The following is a 15,892-nucleotide window of genomic DNA, read 5'->3' as shown; positions in this document are numbered from 1 at the left end:
TGAATAATCTCCACTTTGCAAACCACTGGAAAGTATATGATAATTCTTTAAAGTACATGGAAAGTTCACTGGGTTAATACTAACACTTGAGAACTGGGACCTGTATTGTGGCATTAATGGTCTTCCAAGGAGCTATCTGATTTATTAGTTTCAAGAAACCAATGTCTTTGTGAGCGCTTCACAGGAAAAACTCAATATGTGCTCCTTAACAATGCATTCTAATGAGGATGTGGTCTTTCTAATTGCCTGAGCCTGTTTCAAATAAATGAATGCACCTTTTCCTTTGTTTCTGGCTCTTTCAGATATTAACGAATGCGAGAGGGACCCATGCAGGAACGGGGGCATTTGCACGGATCTGGTTGCCAACTATTCCTGCGAGTGCCCGGGGGAGTATATGGGGAGGAACTGTCAATACAGTAAGTGCTCGTGTTTCTTCTTTTAATGTTTGTCTTTTAGCTCTTTTACAGCTTCCCACTGATTTCAAACGGGGCACCTGTCGACGCAGGTAATTGCACAGTGGATGGATTGAGCCAAGCAAACTGATCGATTACAGACGGTTTGCTGCTAAGTCCCACAAAGAAAATCTAACCATGCTTCAGTGGGCCGTGAATTAACCTCTGATTAAAACTTTCCAGTAGGTCATACAAGTTTATTAAGTCTTGAGGACAGGTAGTTGCTTTTGGATGCATTTAATTACATGAGTTAGTATAAAAGATTTTATGTTGCCTATATGCACAATGGATCTTGACTTGTTATCAGCAATATCCAGATGTTTTTAAAAAAAGGCCAAAGAAAACTATACATTAAATCCTGGCTGCTTATTGTCAATATAGGAGTCAGATGGGTAGAAGGATGATAATCAAGTTAAGAGGATGGTAATTTGCATGTGCACAGTGTAAGAGGCGCCACATGATCACTTTGTACTATTCCAGGTAAAAATATGTTTTAGATAGAGAATAAAAGTAGAAATCTACAATATTAGAGTCTTTCCAAAAACAAACAGGCCGGGAGAAAATAAGCTGAGCCCGGCAGGTAATCTGTTTTCTGTATCCAAATCCGACTCGAATCCGATGTTTTCTCTGATAACGGACAGATGTATCGTTAAAAAATCAAGCAGATAACCCAGCCAACATAACCAAACCCGAACTGAAACCAAATATAATTTAATAATCTATGTTAAATTAAGAAGAAAAGAATGAAAAGGTTTGTTTTATTAGAATTTCAGGGATTTCTCTACTGAATTGGGAAGAATCTTCACCATTCATGCAATGATCCTTTCTTTATTGAATCCGAAAATACACAGTGAATAAATGATATTCAGGATTAAAACAGTTTATTGTTTGTTTGAAATGCTTTGTGAATCAAGGGCATATTAACCCTTCCACTGAGATCTGTCATCACCAAAAAAGACAGAATTACTTCTGTCTTTTACTTACTGATTCATTTAACCTGATGTTTAAACACGAATATGAGATCAGGACAATATCAAACTTGCAAAAGAATGCACCGTCTATTAATTCAAACATCATCAATAAAATTTAAAAAAATAATTTATTCTATTTATATTTGTGTAGTAAGAAAACTGACTCGAAATAGTCTTTGAATTCTGCATGTTCACAAGACATCACAATAGATCCTGAAGCACAATGATGAAAAAAACTAAATTTACATATTTGGATGCTGAGAAGTCACTTAGCGCAAACGAGCCGTCCTTTTATTTTTTCGCCCTGTGGCTTTATGGAAACAGAGAAGAGAGAGAACTTCTGTCTTATCAGAATTGGCTTTCGTTCTCCACGATGCTCGAGAGCTCTGAGGGGCTTCGTTTGTTTATTATGCTTTCAGGGGATTTCGTCTGCTCAGTTGAGGAACATATTAGGATTAATGTATCAGTGGAGTTGGATACGTGAGCCACCCCTGCACTGGTACTCGCAAATGAATGAATCATGTCTTCTATATCAGGTACAGCACAGTTGCTCTGCGACAGACTAAACCTCTACATGGAGGAAGCGGGGTTGTTTCTTTTAAAAACTGAATGATACAATGCAGAGGGGATATTGGTAAAGAGCAGAGTCAGAGAGTAAAGTTTGGCTGTTTGGGTTGGTGAGTGAAAAGAACACTCTACTATAGAGCCCTCTGAGCAAAGCGGCTTGGCTAGTTTCAGATGGTCTTTTTTTGACTGGTCCGGCATCCATTTTGTTTAAATGGTTTAAAATGTGATGTGGTCTCACGCATTGTCAGTGCATTGCTTTATTGATGCAGTGGGATTTGACTACACGAATGACAAACAACAAAAACCTGGTCTCAAGTCAATAGGACAGAATGTATCATGATGATAGTAATAGGCAGATGCGTGTCAAATGCATCCACACTCACAGATGCTCTGTTTTTTGCCGGAGTGAAACTATCTCCTCTGAAGCGAGGTGATCACTCTTCCTACCGGGAAAATCATCTTTATAGTATCAATACCCGAGGGGTAAGTGCACCTGGCATTTGAAGGGAATGGGAAATTGCCTCTCTGTCCATTACACCCACAACACAGCCATGATTAGGTAAATACAAAGCCTTTGGGATCATATATCTGGCACATCTGGACATGCACTTGCATCAGGCACCTACATGTTATCACCCTATAACAGTTCTTGATTCAACTAAGCTCTGTTATTTATTTCAAAATATCCACTTTTTTCATTTAATATCATATTTGTACAGTATATAATGCAGCCATTAAGTAAGCTTGTTATTTTCAAAGTTGCAGTGCAGTCTAAATGACAAATTAATTATTTGATTTGATGTTGTAGTTGAGCACATTAGATTGAAACGACGACCGTGAGATGTAGGTGCTGGCTCTGTCCACAGCAGATGAACTGTGGAGAAACTGTAGAGCTTTGTAATTTCAAACGTATCTTCTTTATTGGGATCTTTTGGATTCTTCTCCAGGGCTCCTTGTGATGCATAATCTGATCATACAAGTAGTGGAATGCCCCTTTAAAATATAAAGACTTTCCCCATTTAAATTCATCATTTGTAGAAAATGCCGCAGAGTTATAATAAGAAGCAGTCTGGTCCTCTGTGAATATTACGTGGACAGAAAAATGGTAGAATGCCTGGAATGCACTTCAATGCAAGAAATCATCTTCTCCTCTGACTTGTTCCGTCAGCCCACACAGCCAGTGTGTTAGTGCAGGACACTCCCACACACACATATCCACTGTTGCAGATTAAGCTGCCGCACCTTTTCTGGAAGTACTGTAGTGTTCCTGCAATCAGCGTGAGGCTATTGTGCGAAAGCAGTCATGAGGATAAGTCCATTACCTGCCTTTTCAGTTCTGATCCTATTCTACCGAGGTAATTACACTGGCCTCCACATTGATTCCCATGATCCAATAGAAAGGGAGAAGTGGGAGGAACGATAATATGTATCGCATGGCTTCAAACACACCCCACGCTTGACTGAACGACTCCCCGTCCATTTATGGCAAAACAGTAAAACAGGTTGACCTCTTCAAATGCCCTGAACTCAATATTGACAATAAACTCAGCTTTGGTCAACACATTACATTCCTTTTAAAAACGATCACAGCAAAGACTCCATATTATCCGTGAACACAGAGAACAGTCCGTTGCCACCCACCTCCTGTTGCTACTTTACAACAGCACAGTCCAATCCGTCCTGCTGTACTGCTCCACCTGCATCACACACACCGCTCCTCAAAGCATCGGCCTTCCCACGCCCAAAATCACAACTTCACATTACTGCCATCCGGACGGAGGTGCACAAAACTTAAATGGAGAAGGACCTTATTCAGTAGGAGCTTTGTTTCCTCTACCATCGCAGCACAACATTGTGACTTGTCTGTACATGTTTTATGTGTCATGTGACATTCGGTATGCCTCTGCTGAAATGTGTCCTTTTGTGTTGATTGTACTGAAATGACTGTGAAAACATATTCCCCCAAGGGGACAATTTAGTCTGAAGTCAACATAAATATGAGTAAAATACACAGGGAAGCATTAATTATATAGAGGGAAAGTTGCCTCAGTCTTTCTGTTGAACCTCATTTGTGATTGTTACCGCCGAAATTGTTCACATTTTCAGACACTGATGTTTGTTAAACAGTCGGTTAAAGATCCAATATTGAGGAAACGTGGTGGCTGTCCAGAGCCTCATTATCTTAAAGCATCTTAATGGCAACATGATTGTTTACACATCTGCCTTTAGCAGAAAGTAAACTGATTGTAGAACACCAGGTTTACCTCACACCATCCATGCATGCCTATCTGTGCCAGATTGTATAGTCGGGATGTCCTTCTTCCCAGCAATGTTTTCCAGTTCTTTTGAGGGGTCCCAAGTCATTCAAAGTCCAGATGGGATATGAAACCAAGAGTTCTGGGTCCATCCCCAGTGTCTCCTCACGGTTGGGCATGCCTGATGAACCTCCAACAGCAGGCGCCCAGGAGGCTTCATTTATAGATGCCCAAAAGTAAACTGTCCCCTTTCGATGTGAAGGAGCAGAAGTTCTACATCGAACTCCTTGCGTATTACTGGACCTCTTACTCTCTCTCAAAAGCTGAGCCAGTCGAAGAAGAGACTTATTCCGACCTCTTTTATTCATGATCTTGTTCTTTTCGTCGTTACCCAGAGCTTGTGACCAAATGTAGGGGTTAGAACGTAGATCGACCAGTAAGTTCATATCTTTGAATTGTGGCACAGCTCCTTCTTTACCACAATGATCTGTTACAATGCCTGCATTACTACTGATACTGCACAGACCCACCTGGCCATCTGGTGTATCATCTTCCCCTCACTTGTAAACAAGACCTGAGATACATAAGCCCCTTCACTTCTGAGCAGCAACTCCCCCGTGACCCAGAGAGGGAAATCCACCTCAAGATTGCTTCCACATTTACTGAAGAACTCTGGGTTGGAGTCCTTTGAAGCCAGTGCACTCACATGCCACAAGGTGCAATGCTTTGACAAGTGGCAGCCATGAGGTGTCGATAGCAGTCTTGGCCGTAGCAAAGGTCTGGATTAATCAGTTATTGAGAACACAACTGTAAAGAGATAATTCAGCACCCTTGGCTTGTCCTTAAAACACCCAGTTTGAGTTGGGTGTTGTTATTTTAAGCACATGGTTGCCCTAGTTATTAATTTCCATGTCTGTAGACCACCACAGAGAATGAGAAAACACACAATGGCCATATGTGAGTATATGTTATTCAAACATCAATTTGCAAACCAACTTCACATGTGCAGAAACAGTCAGAAACCTACATATTATATAAGCCAGTGCGTTTAATTCATTCCATTAGTCACCTGTGGAACCTCTGCGGTACGGTTGACATCTGCTCTTTATTATTCGTTTTTCTCGTCCCTTCTTTCGTCGGCATGCTCATTAGGATTGGTGCGCCTGCATACATTTCAGTGGGGCTCTAATTTGTTTAGGCTGTAGGTAGGGCTTGTGGGAGATGGATTTAGCTGTCACATCATCCTAGTGCTGGTGTTAGTGATGTGTGCTGTCGCAGGGCTGATGTATGCTCAGGGGCCAGCAGGCCAAGGCCCGAGGGCTGGCTGCCTCTGCCGCTCTGACGGACGACTGGCAGGCAGCTCGTTAAAAGTGGTCCATCATTGCCACAAGGTGAGAAGGACCACAGCTTTCTCACCAGTGTCTTGCCACAACATCCACAGAGAATATCAGACAAGGGGGCCTCCCAGGTAGAAGAACATCTAGACAAATGTGCAGATGCAACATTAGACCTCAAGAATAACGTCAGGTCGAAAAAATGGAATCCATTTCACTTTCAGGAATTAGTTAAGGGTGATTCCGTTGGTCCATGATATGGTTGCAGTCATATCCCAGTGACTAGAAAAGAAAATGCAACCAATCCAAGGATCTCACCTGTGAGAAGCGTTTTTCGTTTTTTCTCCCTGACTCCCTGTCAGAATCTGCCACTTGTAGCCAATGAAACACACAAACATCCGTTGTCTTTGAATTACAAGGATTAGGCTCCAGTGCAAGAAATGCTAAATGCAGCGAGGGTCACTGCAAATCCAACACATGTCATTTTAGAAAGTTCTAATTTCACACTCCAAGCCTTTTGGTTTGAACTGGTTTAACCGCGTCCCAAGATAAAGAGCTGTTTATCCCCAAGCTTCTATTTAGCTTCAGCAGACGGCCACCGCAGCCACCTACACGATCCTCTCATCAGTCTGGGAGCGGTGAGTCACACACAAGGAAAAACCAGTGAAGCGAGAGTGATTTAACATTGTGGAATAAACAAACACATCTCTCTCAGCGTACACACACATAGACACACACGCTGTACACTCGTTGCTCTTTTCTCGGTCGATCCCCCTGGACTGTCCTCAGACATTAGTCACTGTCTCCCCGGCTCCCTGTTGACTAGAGCCCCACTGTGTTACCAGCTGGATAGGTCGTGCAGGGGTTGTTGTCATTGTGCCATTCTTCTCTTACTCTTGGCTTTTCTCCTGTGTGGTGAAAGTCAGCTCCCAGCTCCCAGAGCCGCCAGGTCCGTTGTGTGCTGATACCCCGTGTGTCTGCTTGTGTCAGGGCTGGATTTGAAATGGTTCATTCTTTTGCCTAAATGGTTAGGATCCCACCACAGACCTCTGATGACCAGTGCTCCAGGCGTCCCCTGAAGGCTGGTTAACATGGCCACTTGCGGTTCACCCTACATGACTGAGCAGCGCCGGCGGCTATACTCTTCACTTGATCCATGTCCTCATTCTTTTGGCCACTTCCATGTTGCCTCAGCTTTTCCTCATATTGTGATTTTTAAGGCTGTCGCATGCAGCTGTTTCATCAAAATGTAACCAGACATACACTAATGGGGAAAAATCAAATGGGCTGATACAATTTTAATTAGATCCACCGCTGATCACCAAAAAGCGGTGCTATAAATGTGATGTGTCCTCTTTTTATTTGAAATAATCACCAACGGCTGTTTTCCACTGTTGCACAATAACAAAAGCAGCGGGTTATAAATTCATTGGTGTTGTACGTTCGAGGGTTATATTCAACATCATTATTTTACAGACGGAGAATTTGCTTTAGGTGGTTCCCTTGTGTAACACAAGTGTTCATGATATTTAAGAGGACATAACAAACACCCAGTAAACATTGAGTGTGGAGTGTTATTGTCAACACATTTTTGTTTATCTTTTTATTTTTTTTTACCATAAATAACTGACAATGAATGCTGCCAGTTTTTCCTTAGACAACGAAATAGGTTATAAAGGTGAGAACGTGGAGGCTCCAGAATTAAACACTTTTCTTCACAATCATGTTAAATCTGAAAAAAAAATAGAAAAGAAAAAGTGTTGCCTGCTTTTATGTCATATGCGCTTGACTTGCGGCTAACTGAAACTGTCAGCGCTTATTCGGCACATCTTTAGCACAGCTGTGATGCTGTTCAGGTTTAAGAGACACTGTTGGCTATCGAACGAATGAAATGATTAGGGGGTCTGTGCATCCTGAGCAGAATTCAAACCCTCCGCCCTCACGTCTTAAGAAACAAGGTTAAATGATATCTTATTGAGAGACAAACTCATTTGCATTTGCACACCTGGCAAACCCAGTTTGTTCAGGCTGAAGGATTCTGAGGATCTGCCGTCAATTCCTCTGATTCATTTTGGATGGAAAAGTCCCTCAGTTGTTTTGAACAACGACTGGAACAGCAGCAGTTGAACTGTTTAGGTTGTTTTCTTGGCACCACAGAGTGCCTTTCCTCCTTTCCGGCTGAATTAGTTTATAATTGTGGAGGCAGTATACACGCATAAAATTTGCATGCATTTAATTGAATCTGTCCTGTTGGCAGCTAAATCTCACCGATCAAATCCAATATGTTTTGAAAGAAAAGCCACATCTTTTGTGTGCTAACGAGCAAACCTCATTCAGGGCACTATGGCAACTCTTTTTGACTTTGAATTTTCCGCAGTGAAATTGTATATTGTGGCATGTGCTGTATTGATCTTACACACCATATGGATGCATCCCCGATTCCCTTCTGTTTCTGTATTTTATTTATCATGCTATTATTATTTGATTTCCCACTAGACTTAAAAAACAAAGACATACTTGTTTTGCCAAGTAATAAATTTGCACCTGGAGAAACATTGCCAGAATCCCTTTCACCACAGGTATGTCTAATAAAGAGCTCTTGATGTGCATGGACATACCAATTACGTTTAAGGGCAAACACAAGGTTTTAAGATGAAGGACAGCATTTCTCAGTCGTTGGCATGGTGCCCCCCTTTAATGCTGCAGCATGTACAATATTTAAAGCTTGTTGACTTTGAAGATGATGCTGTGCAGAGGTCGCCTCAGCAAAACGTGGTCTCTGCGGCATCTTTGAAAATCTGTATACATTCCATAGACTGAGTCGAACAAATTTCTGAGTGCTGGCACGACGTGAAGGGTCAACTGACGCCTTTCTCTCCCTCTCTTCACCTAGAATGCTCTGGACCACTGGGCATGGAGGGCGGGATCATCTCCAACCAGCAGATAACGGCCTCCTCTACCCACCGCGCGCTCTTCGGCTTGCAGAAGTGGTACCCGTACTTCGCCCGCCTCAACAAGAAGGGCCTGGTCAATGCCTGGACCGCCGCCGAGAACGACAGGTGGCCGTGGATCCAGGTAAAGCACAGACACACGACCGGTGACACGCATAGCCGAGCACGGGGCCAGATGCAAGGCGCCATCTTAATTATAGATTAGTCTCCAGTTTGTTGTGGCTTCAGATAGTTTTGTTTGACTTACATCCGTTTATCTTATATTAGGTTCTCTTCACTGACTTATAGCTGATGTGGGTATAAACTACACAATATTTCAAGGTTTGAATTAATTACATAAACTGTAAAATGAGTGGCTCGTTTAATGGTAGCAAAAAGCCGTAAGAGTGAGCTGGGGGTAGAACAGATGCAGGGGTAGTCAAGTGTGAGACACAGTGTTTAAGTGTCCTCTCCTGTCTTCACGTTTAATCGTGACATGCCCACAGCCGAAAACCTGCATTACCATGTATTCTGTGCTATGTGTCATATGTTGAGTTTTGCAATAGAAGTTCCCTAGAAACAAAACTGCGGCGCATTGTTGTAATTATTCAGTGGAGTCTCGAGTCTTATGTAAATTCTGTTGTGCAGATCACTGTGGTGTCAAGAGATTTGCTTAATACATTTATGCAGCATTCAGCAGTTATATTAACAGTAATAGTCGTGTTTTAATAATAAAAAACACATATTGCATTCAGGCTAAATATCCACTGCCTCTGGTAATTTTGTAAAATCATAAAAATAACAATATAATAGAGAAAAATAATAACAATAATCTTTTAGAGAAAATCCAAGTTATAAAGAGACTCACTAGGCAGCAACATTAAACAAGTTATAAAATAATTATATTTCAAAAGAGAATACATAAAAGCACTAAGGGCATAAAACCAATTCAATGAAAACTGATACAAAATAACAGTGTTGGAATATACTGTATGATATTTTCTTTTTAAAAAAGGAAAAATTATAACTCACTTCAGGGATAGTTTGCTGATAAAAAATATTTAGGAAGCAATTGAGAGGATTTACGGAATCAGGTAATCTGATTTTCTTGCAGCACATCGTTCCAGAGCCTCAGGACCAGTTTAGTTTTCAGCCGGGTTTCTGGAGCAGATTAAATACGTCTGTCCGGGAATCGCAAAGTGTGAACCAGCACAAAGGATACTAAAAGGCTGAGAGAGAGAGAGAGAGAGAGAGAGAGAGAGAGAGAGAGAGAGAGAGAGAGAGAGAGAGAGAATAAAGTGAACAGTGGGACCTTAAAATCAACTCTAAAACAAACTGGGAGCCCAAATCAGCAGCGATACGATCAGGTCTCACGGTTCAGCTTTAAAAGCCTTTGGCAGCAAAGTTCTTTAGGGTTCAATATCCTAGAAAAAGAAATCCTGAATTATTTCTTCAGTCACATCCCACGCTTCCGTCCTCGCCAATCCTGCCCTGCCAAGAACCCAGTGCTCTTATTTCTTGGCCTCTTAATCCTGAGTATTCATTTCCCATGTGTAATATTACTGGATTTCAACCCCAGGTCTCATTGCATTTGGCAATGATATAAATGATTATGTTGAAGCTCCCGAACCCCCCCTCACCTGAAATGATCTAGCTGTAGCTGACGTGAGCAAATGCAATTTTCTTGATTTATGTTGATCAAATAGTCTGGCATCAGGACCCAGCACTGAAACGTGTTAGATAAATTAACCCCGGTTCTCTTCCCAGGCTCAGTTCAGTCCCACATGCTTCACAGTATCCCAGATGAAACAACATGTTGATAAATCATCATTACAGTGTAAATTATTTAGCTAGTTGATTAAGTATGATGTAAACAAAAAAAAATCCGGCTTTTGTTACATTCGTCGTACTCAGCAATCACGTCTTTGACGACAGAAGAGCTGACAACCACCTTTGAGGCGAGCTGCTGCCAGACACATGATGCACAGTGAACCGTAAACTAAATATAATAGGAAAACACACTACAGCGTGACACCGTGATGGAGAAAGTGAAGCTGTACGTCACAACAAGGGAATAGTAAGACGGGGCACAAAATGGATTTGTAAAAATGTGGGAAAAAAATAAAGAATAAAAGGAGAGACTCGGCGTGAGTGAAAGAGAAGGAGCCTGGCGCACTGAGAGGGCGAGGAGAACAGAACATAACACATTGTTTGACTTTAATGATGCCACCCGGGATGTTGAGCAGGATGCTGCCGGCATTGTGTGTTTCTACACAGGGCCTGGATAATTGGGACGTGAGTACAGAGGTGTACAGTCATGTCAGTGTTTTGGGATTTTGCTGAGGAGTCGGTGATGTGCTTTTGTTGTGCGGAGTGATGTGGCGTGACTGTGTTTGCACGTCTGTCAAGGGAAACGGGTTCCTCTGACAGGTGACAGGCCTATCAGGGTAGGGATGGGGTTCGCAGGGCTATTTTTACGGCGTCAGTCTCGGCTTGCTCTCTTCCCCCTGAACCTCAACATATGCATCAAACGTAGAGCAACATGCTTTGAATAATACATCACACAGTCGCAGACAAAGCACACAAAGACTGTAAATGTGTTTCTTTGTTGGTACCAGTGCTTGTGAATTGTGCGTGTGCGCGAGCTCGTCCCCCCCCCCCCCACGCTTTTCACACATACATGTTCTCTGTGACAATATCAGTTTTCCACAGCCTTTGCCACGACTAGCTCACACATTAAATTGCATTTGAACACTCGAGGGAAATATGCTGCTGGTCCGACCAATATCAGTGAGACATAGCTCCAGCCAGCCGGTGTGTGGAAGCATGAAAAAATCCCAATCGCTTGTGAAGGCTAAACGGGTCTTTGCATACAGTGATTTAATGTAAGCTAAACAGTTAACGACCCCATGTATAGATGCCGGTCGCCACTCTATGTGTCACATTTGCCGGCATGTGCCACATACATGTATGTATATATATATATATATATATATAAAGCTGCGTCTGTCTCGGGAGCGTTTCCCTTTTCAAATAACATTCTATGGTCTGGTCTGTGGTTGAGATGTGAGTCTGACGAATGCTTTTCAACCAAACATTTGGATTGTCAAACAAATATTTTTGTGAAACGTTTTTTGGACTTAATGCTGTTTGATATTCCTACCAAATGTTATTCTTAGAGTAACATATCAGTCTACCACATCACCATGGTGACCCTCCCAGGCTGAACAGCTTCAAATCACTGACAGTGGAGGGCCAGCTTATTTCTGGTCCTCTCACAAGGTAACAGTGGTGTTTGGATCAGGGCTTTTTGTTTATATCTTGTTAAATAATATAAACCTGACGCAATGCTCTTATGACTCCAAAGAAATGATTACATCCTTGCGTATCTGGGTTGTTATCTAGAAGAAATATAGGTTGAGGGAACACTGTTAAGGTACAAAGAGAATAGTTTTTCCTGCTTACACACTAGAAGTCAAGAAGAAACCAAAAAAGAGATGTAATTTACATATGTGCCTCCAGCGCTTCCCACAGAGTTCATTCAATCTATGGCAGTGGAAACAAACATCGTTCACAGGCTCAGCAGACTCCAGGTGACAGGTAGACTAAAGGGTGAAAGACTCTGAAAGAGCGAGAGAGAGAGAGAGAGAAAGAGAGAGGGTTGGTACGAGCACAAAGCTGCAGCTGAAACTATGATGTCTGACTGTCCACGTTGATGGTAACAACTTTATGGATGATAGCGCAAGAGCATGAGTGGGCAAGTGGTGCTGTATTCAGTTATACAATTTAGAAACGGAGGAAAACTCAAAGTCTGATATCATGAGAAGTGTTAACATCTTCCAATTCGTTATGAAACTGTGGTTGGACATATTGGAATATGGCCGGCCACACCGGTCATACTGTGGCCTTATGTGTACTGAATAAAGAGAGCACAGTGAGAGACATTTTACTTTGAGGGTTTCACACTGAGGACACAAGTTGCAGAAGAAAAGCACAACAGGTTTTTTTTTCAGTGCTCAGATAGTTTCAAGGATGAACTTCAAACACAACTTCTTACTGTACCGAGCTTTAAATCCAAATAAATGCAAAGAACAAAACAATGTTGAATCCAGAATCCTCTGGCCATCTTAACTCAGCCTGTAGCTTTGCTCACATCTCTGTAAAGCTTCCTTAACACAATTATTTGTGTTAACGGTTTAACCATACATGTGATCTCAAGAACCAATGAGAGATAACATGTTTGTCAGTATCACATTCTATGCAATATCCAAAAATATCTGTGAAATTTCAATAGCAATCATTACAGAAAGCGATAGTCCGTTCCAGGATGTTGCAAACAGTTGCTGAACATTTGCTCCGAGCCGTGAATGTTTTTCAGAGAGGAAACAGGTGAAATCGCACAACACGCAAACAAGTGGTTTTTCCTTTCTGTTGCAAAGGAAGCTCGACAACAGAAATGGTTTCATGTAGAATCTCGTTTTTTTCTGGAGGCTCATACATTTTTACCCCAGATCGAGTCCCATGAATAATTCTGTATTCATATAGAAATAGAAAAGGGCAAAAGGGTAAGACACCAAACTTTTTCTGGTAGTTTGGTCTTTTTCATCATCCCTCACAAACTTAGAGATGGCATATGCCTGCTGAGGACGCACAATGTTTGTTTTTCTGTTTTATCTTTCACTTTGATGCATCAAAGACTGTACACAATGCACACTGTGTATAAATAGCAGTAGATAGCATAATGCTTGTTTAGGGAAGGTTTCTGTATCATTGGCAATTTTATGTCCATGTACGAAGATGGGTTCTGCAAAATCTGGGATTAAACAATCATAGTTTGTAGCGTACAAAATGCATTTTGATCATATTTGTGTTGTCAGGGTAATCTTCACACACCTCTGTGTGCTTTGGAAGCGATTTAAGTTAATTGTCTCTCACGCTGAGACATTTTCCTTCAAACTGACACTTGTTACTCTGCAGACAAAGGTCTGCGGGCAGCATGTTCCCGACGATGCCTCACTCAAACAAATAAATGCATCATTATTAACGCTTAAGTGACAGAGGTGCATTTCTGAGTGGTCATTAAAAATGTGAAGGATCGCCCCAATTACCCGGGCGGTGGCCTTTTAGTGACAGGGCCTCTAATTAGTGCGAGGAGCATCTATCTCCATGGAGAAAACTGAAGAGAGGGAAGAAATGCTGGGGATAAGAAAGAGTGGGTCTGTGCAGCTCTGAGGCTCTAACAAGGATCCTTATGTATAATTAACTTGATACATTGTTTTGAGTGTGGAGAGAATAACGTGCAATTGAGTCTTGTCACTACAAATGGATATTAGAAATGAAGTGCATTTCACAATAGAATAATTATATATTATTGAAGTAGTGTCTGACAAGGTCGGCGAACAACAGTTCTTTTCTTGCTCAGGACCCAGAAGAGCCAATACTCTAATCTCTAATTTCCCCAGGAGACACAACCTGCAGTTTTTTCATCAACAGAAAAGGAGAGTTTAACTCGGTGGACTCTGCTTATCCATGGGAGCTTTGGTTCTTTAATATTTTACTTGTAAATTGGCTCATTTCATAGTATTACCACCATTTCTGGCAGTCTGAGAACATGAGCTCAGACTGCCAGAATACCGACCTGAATAGGATCACATTATCAGTGGAGTTAGACCGTTCGTGTTCTTAAATAGATGCCTGTGTTTGCAATATGTTTTCAGGGTTTGGGTCTGTTGAATGGATGAACTTAAAAATCGAGCAAAGGAAAGAATGCAACCTTGAGTCAGACTCGTCCAATTCATGGCAGTTGTTCAAATCCTATTTAAGTCTGGGATTCCTTTTTGAATTCAGTTTTTCCATTCCAGGTTAATGGCCATGTGCATAATACGCACTCAACACTGTATTACTGCTTCCCCTCAGTTCTGCAGTTGGAAAAAAGACAGCTCTCTTTTTATCCTTTGTCAAAGAGCTGGATGAGGCGAACTTCAAGAGTCTTTTTTTTTCTTCCTGAAAATTAAAGGTTGGGAATGTAGTGCCAAAATGATTAATGAATGAGTCATCACCGATTATTTGCTTCATCTTATTTGTCACAGAAGTAAGTTGCTGCTCGCTTGCACGCTGCTCTCCAGGGTGAAATCATTCTCCTAGTACATCAATCTCCTTGGTGAAAAGAACCAGACCTGGACCCAGGTTTAGAATAAAAGGGCAACTTAATATGATTTAGTGTCGAATCTAGTGTCTGCAAATATTTTCCATCTTGGCTTGGCCACTTTACCATATTATATAACCGAAAGAAGAATATAATAATTCAAGCACTTGCATTGCTTTCACCTAACAATTGCTGAGACTTCTGTCAGACAATTCTACCGAATGTATCTTCTCGCCTTGACTTTTTTTTATTTTTTTTATTGCATCAAAATTATTGATTGGAAGATGTACAACTAGTCACTGACATAATGTCTGCTGGGAGAGGTGCCTGCCCTTTATAGCAGGATCTTTTAGAAGCTATTAACCAGCAAAGTCTATTCATAGACTTCACATGCATGTAAACACAAAAACATGAATTAAACATGAACATCTCCAATGATTGCAAAATCTCAATCCTGTTAAAAAATGATGTTGCTAATTTGATAAAGGAAAATATTCGTGGTAATCTACTCATTGTACTTAACAAATACATAGTGGCCTGTAAGTAACAAGCACGTCAAACAGGGCGTGTCACACATCCGCTGCGCTTAGGTAATAATGATCCTGCTATGTGCCCACTAAGCAGGATCTATCGGAGCATTCATCACTTTCCTCTCTCTAAGCTCTTTCTTTTCCTCTTGGCTCTTCAAGCCACTTTACATTGGCACCATATTGACAGTCTGCAGAGGGTTGACAGAACGGATCTGGAGCGTGAGGATTGATTAGACGTTGCATTTGATCACGGACTCTCTGAATAAGATGGATGGCCCTGACAGAAAAGATACAAGGGAGTGAATTGTTTCCCATGACTTGCAGTCGTGCACAGACTGACACAGATGCTCACATTTGTAGCGTCTGAAAACGGAATGGTAATTTCTTGATTTTGTCTCTTTTGTCGGGGCTCCACAGATAAACCTGCAGAGGAGAATGAGGGTTACGGGCCTAATTACCCAGGGTGCAAAGCGTATCGGAAGCCCGGAGTACATCAAGTCTTACAAAGTCGCCTACAGTGATGACGGGAAGACCTGGAGAACATACAAAGTCAAGAGCAAAGACGAGGATATGGTGAGAGACACACATACAAACACACAAGCACACAATCACAGGCGTGCACACCCATTGTCAGCTCTCCGCTCTCCCCCTTAAGCTGTAACACACAGACAAAGACACACACACACACACACACACACACACACACAC

The 15,892-nt window shown here is 41.7% G+C and overlaps 1 protein-coding gene across 2 annotated transcripts in view; it reads left to right on the top strand.

Annotated features, from left to right (window-relative positions):
- The window catches only part of LOC133950801 (EGF-like repeat and discoidin I-like domain-containing protein 3), a 108,132-nt gene that overhangs the window by 59,002 nt on the left and 33,238 nt on the right, over nt 1-15,892 (top strand). For both annotated transcript variants that reach the window (XM_062384933.1, XM_062384931.1), the window contains exons 4-6: nt 303-416; nt 8,473-8,654; nt 15,602-15,757. In XM_062384933.1, coding sequence (XP_062240917.1) covers nt 303-416; nt 8,473-8,654; nt 15,602-15,757 — 452 coding nt within the window. The remainder of the gene's footprint in view (nt 1-302; nt 417-8,472; nt 8,655-15,601; nt 15,758-15,892) is intronic.

The sequence above is a fragment of the Platichthys flesus genome, chromosome 3 (genome assembly GCF_949316205.1).
Source record: "Platichthys flesus chromosome 3, fPlaFle2.1, whole genome shotgun sequence".
NCBI classification, from domain to species: domain Eukaryota; kingdom Metazoa; phylum Chordata; class Actinopteri; order Pleuronectiformes; family Pleuronectidae; genus Platichthys; species Platichthys flesus.
Note: the sequence above shows the minus strand (reverse complement) of the source record. Positions and strands in the feature narration are given on the sequence as shown.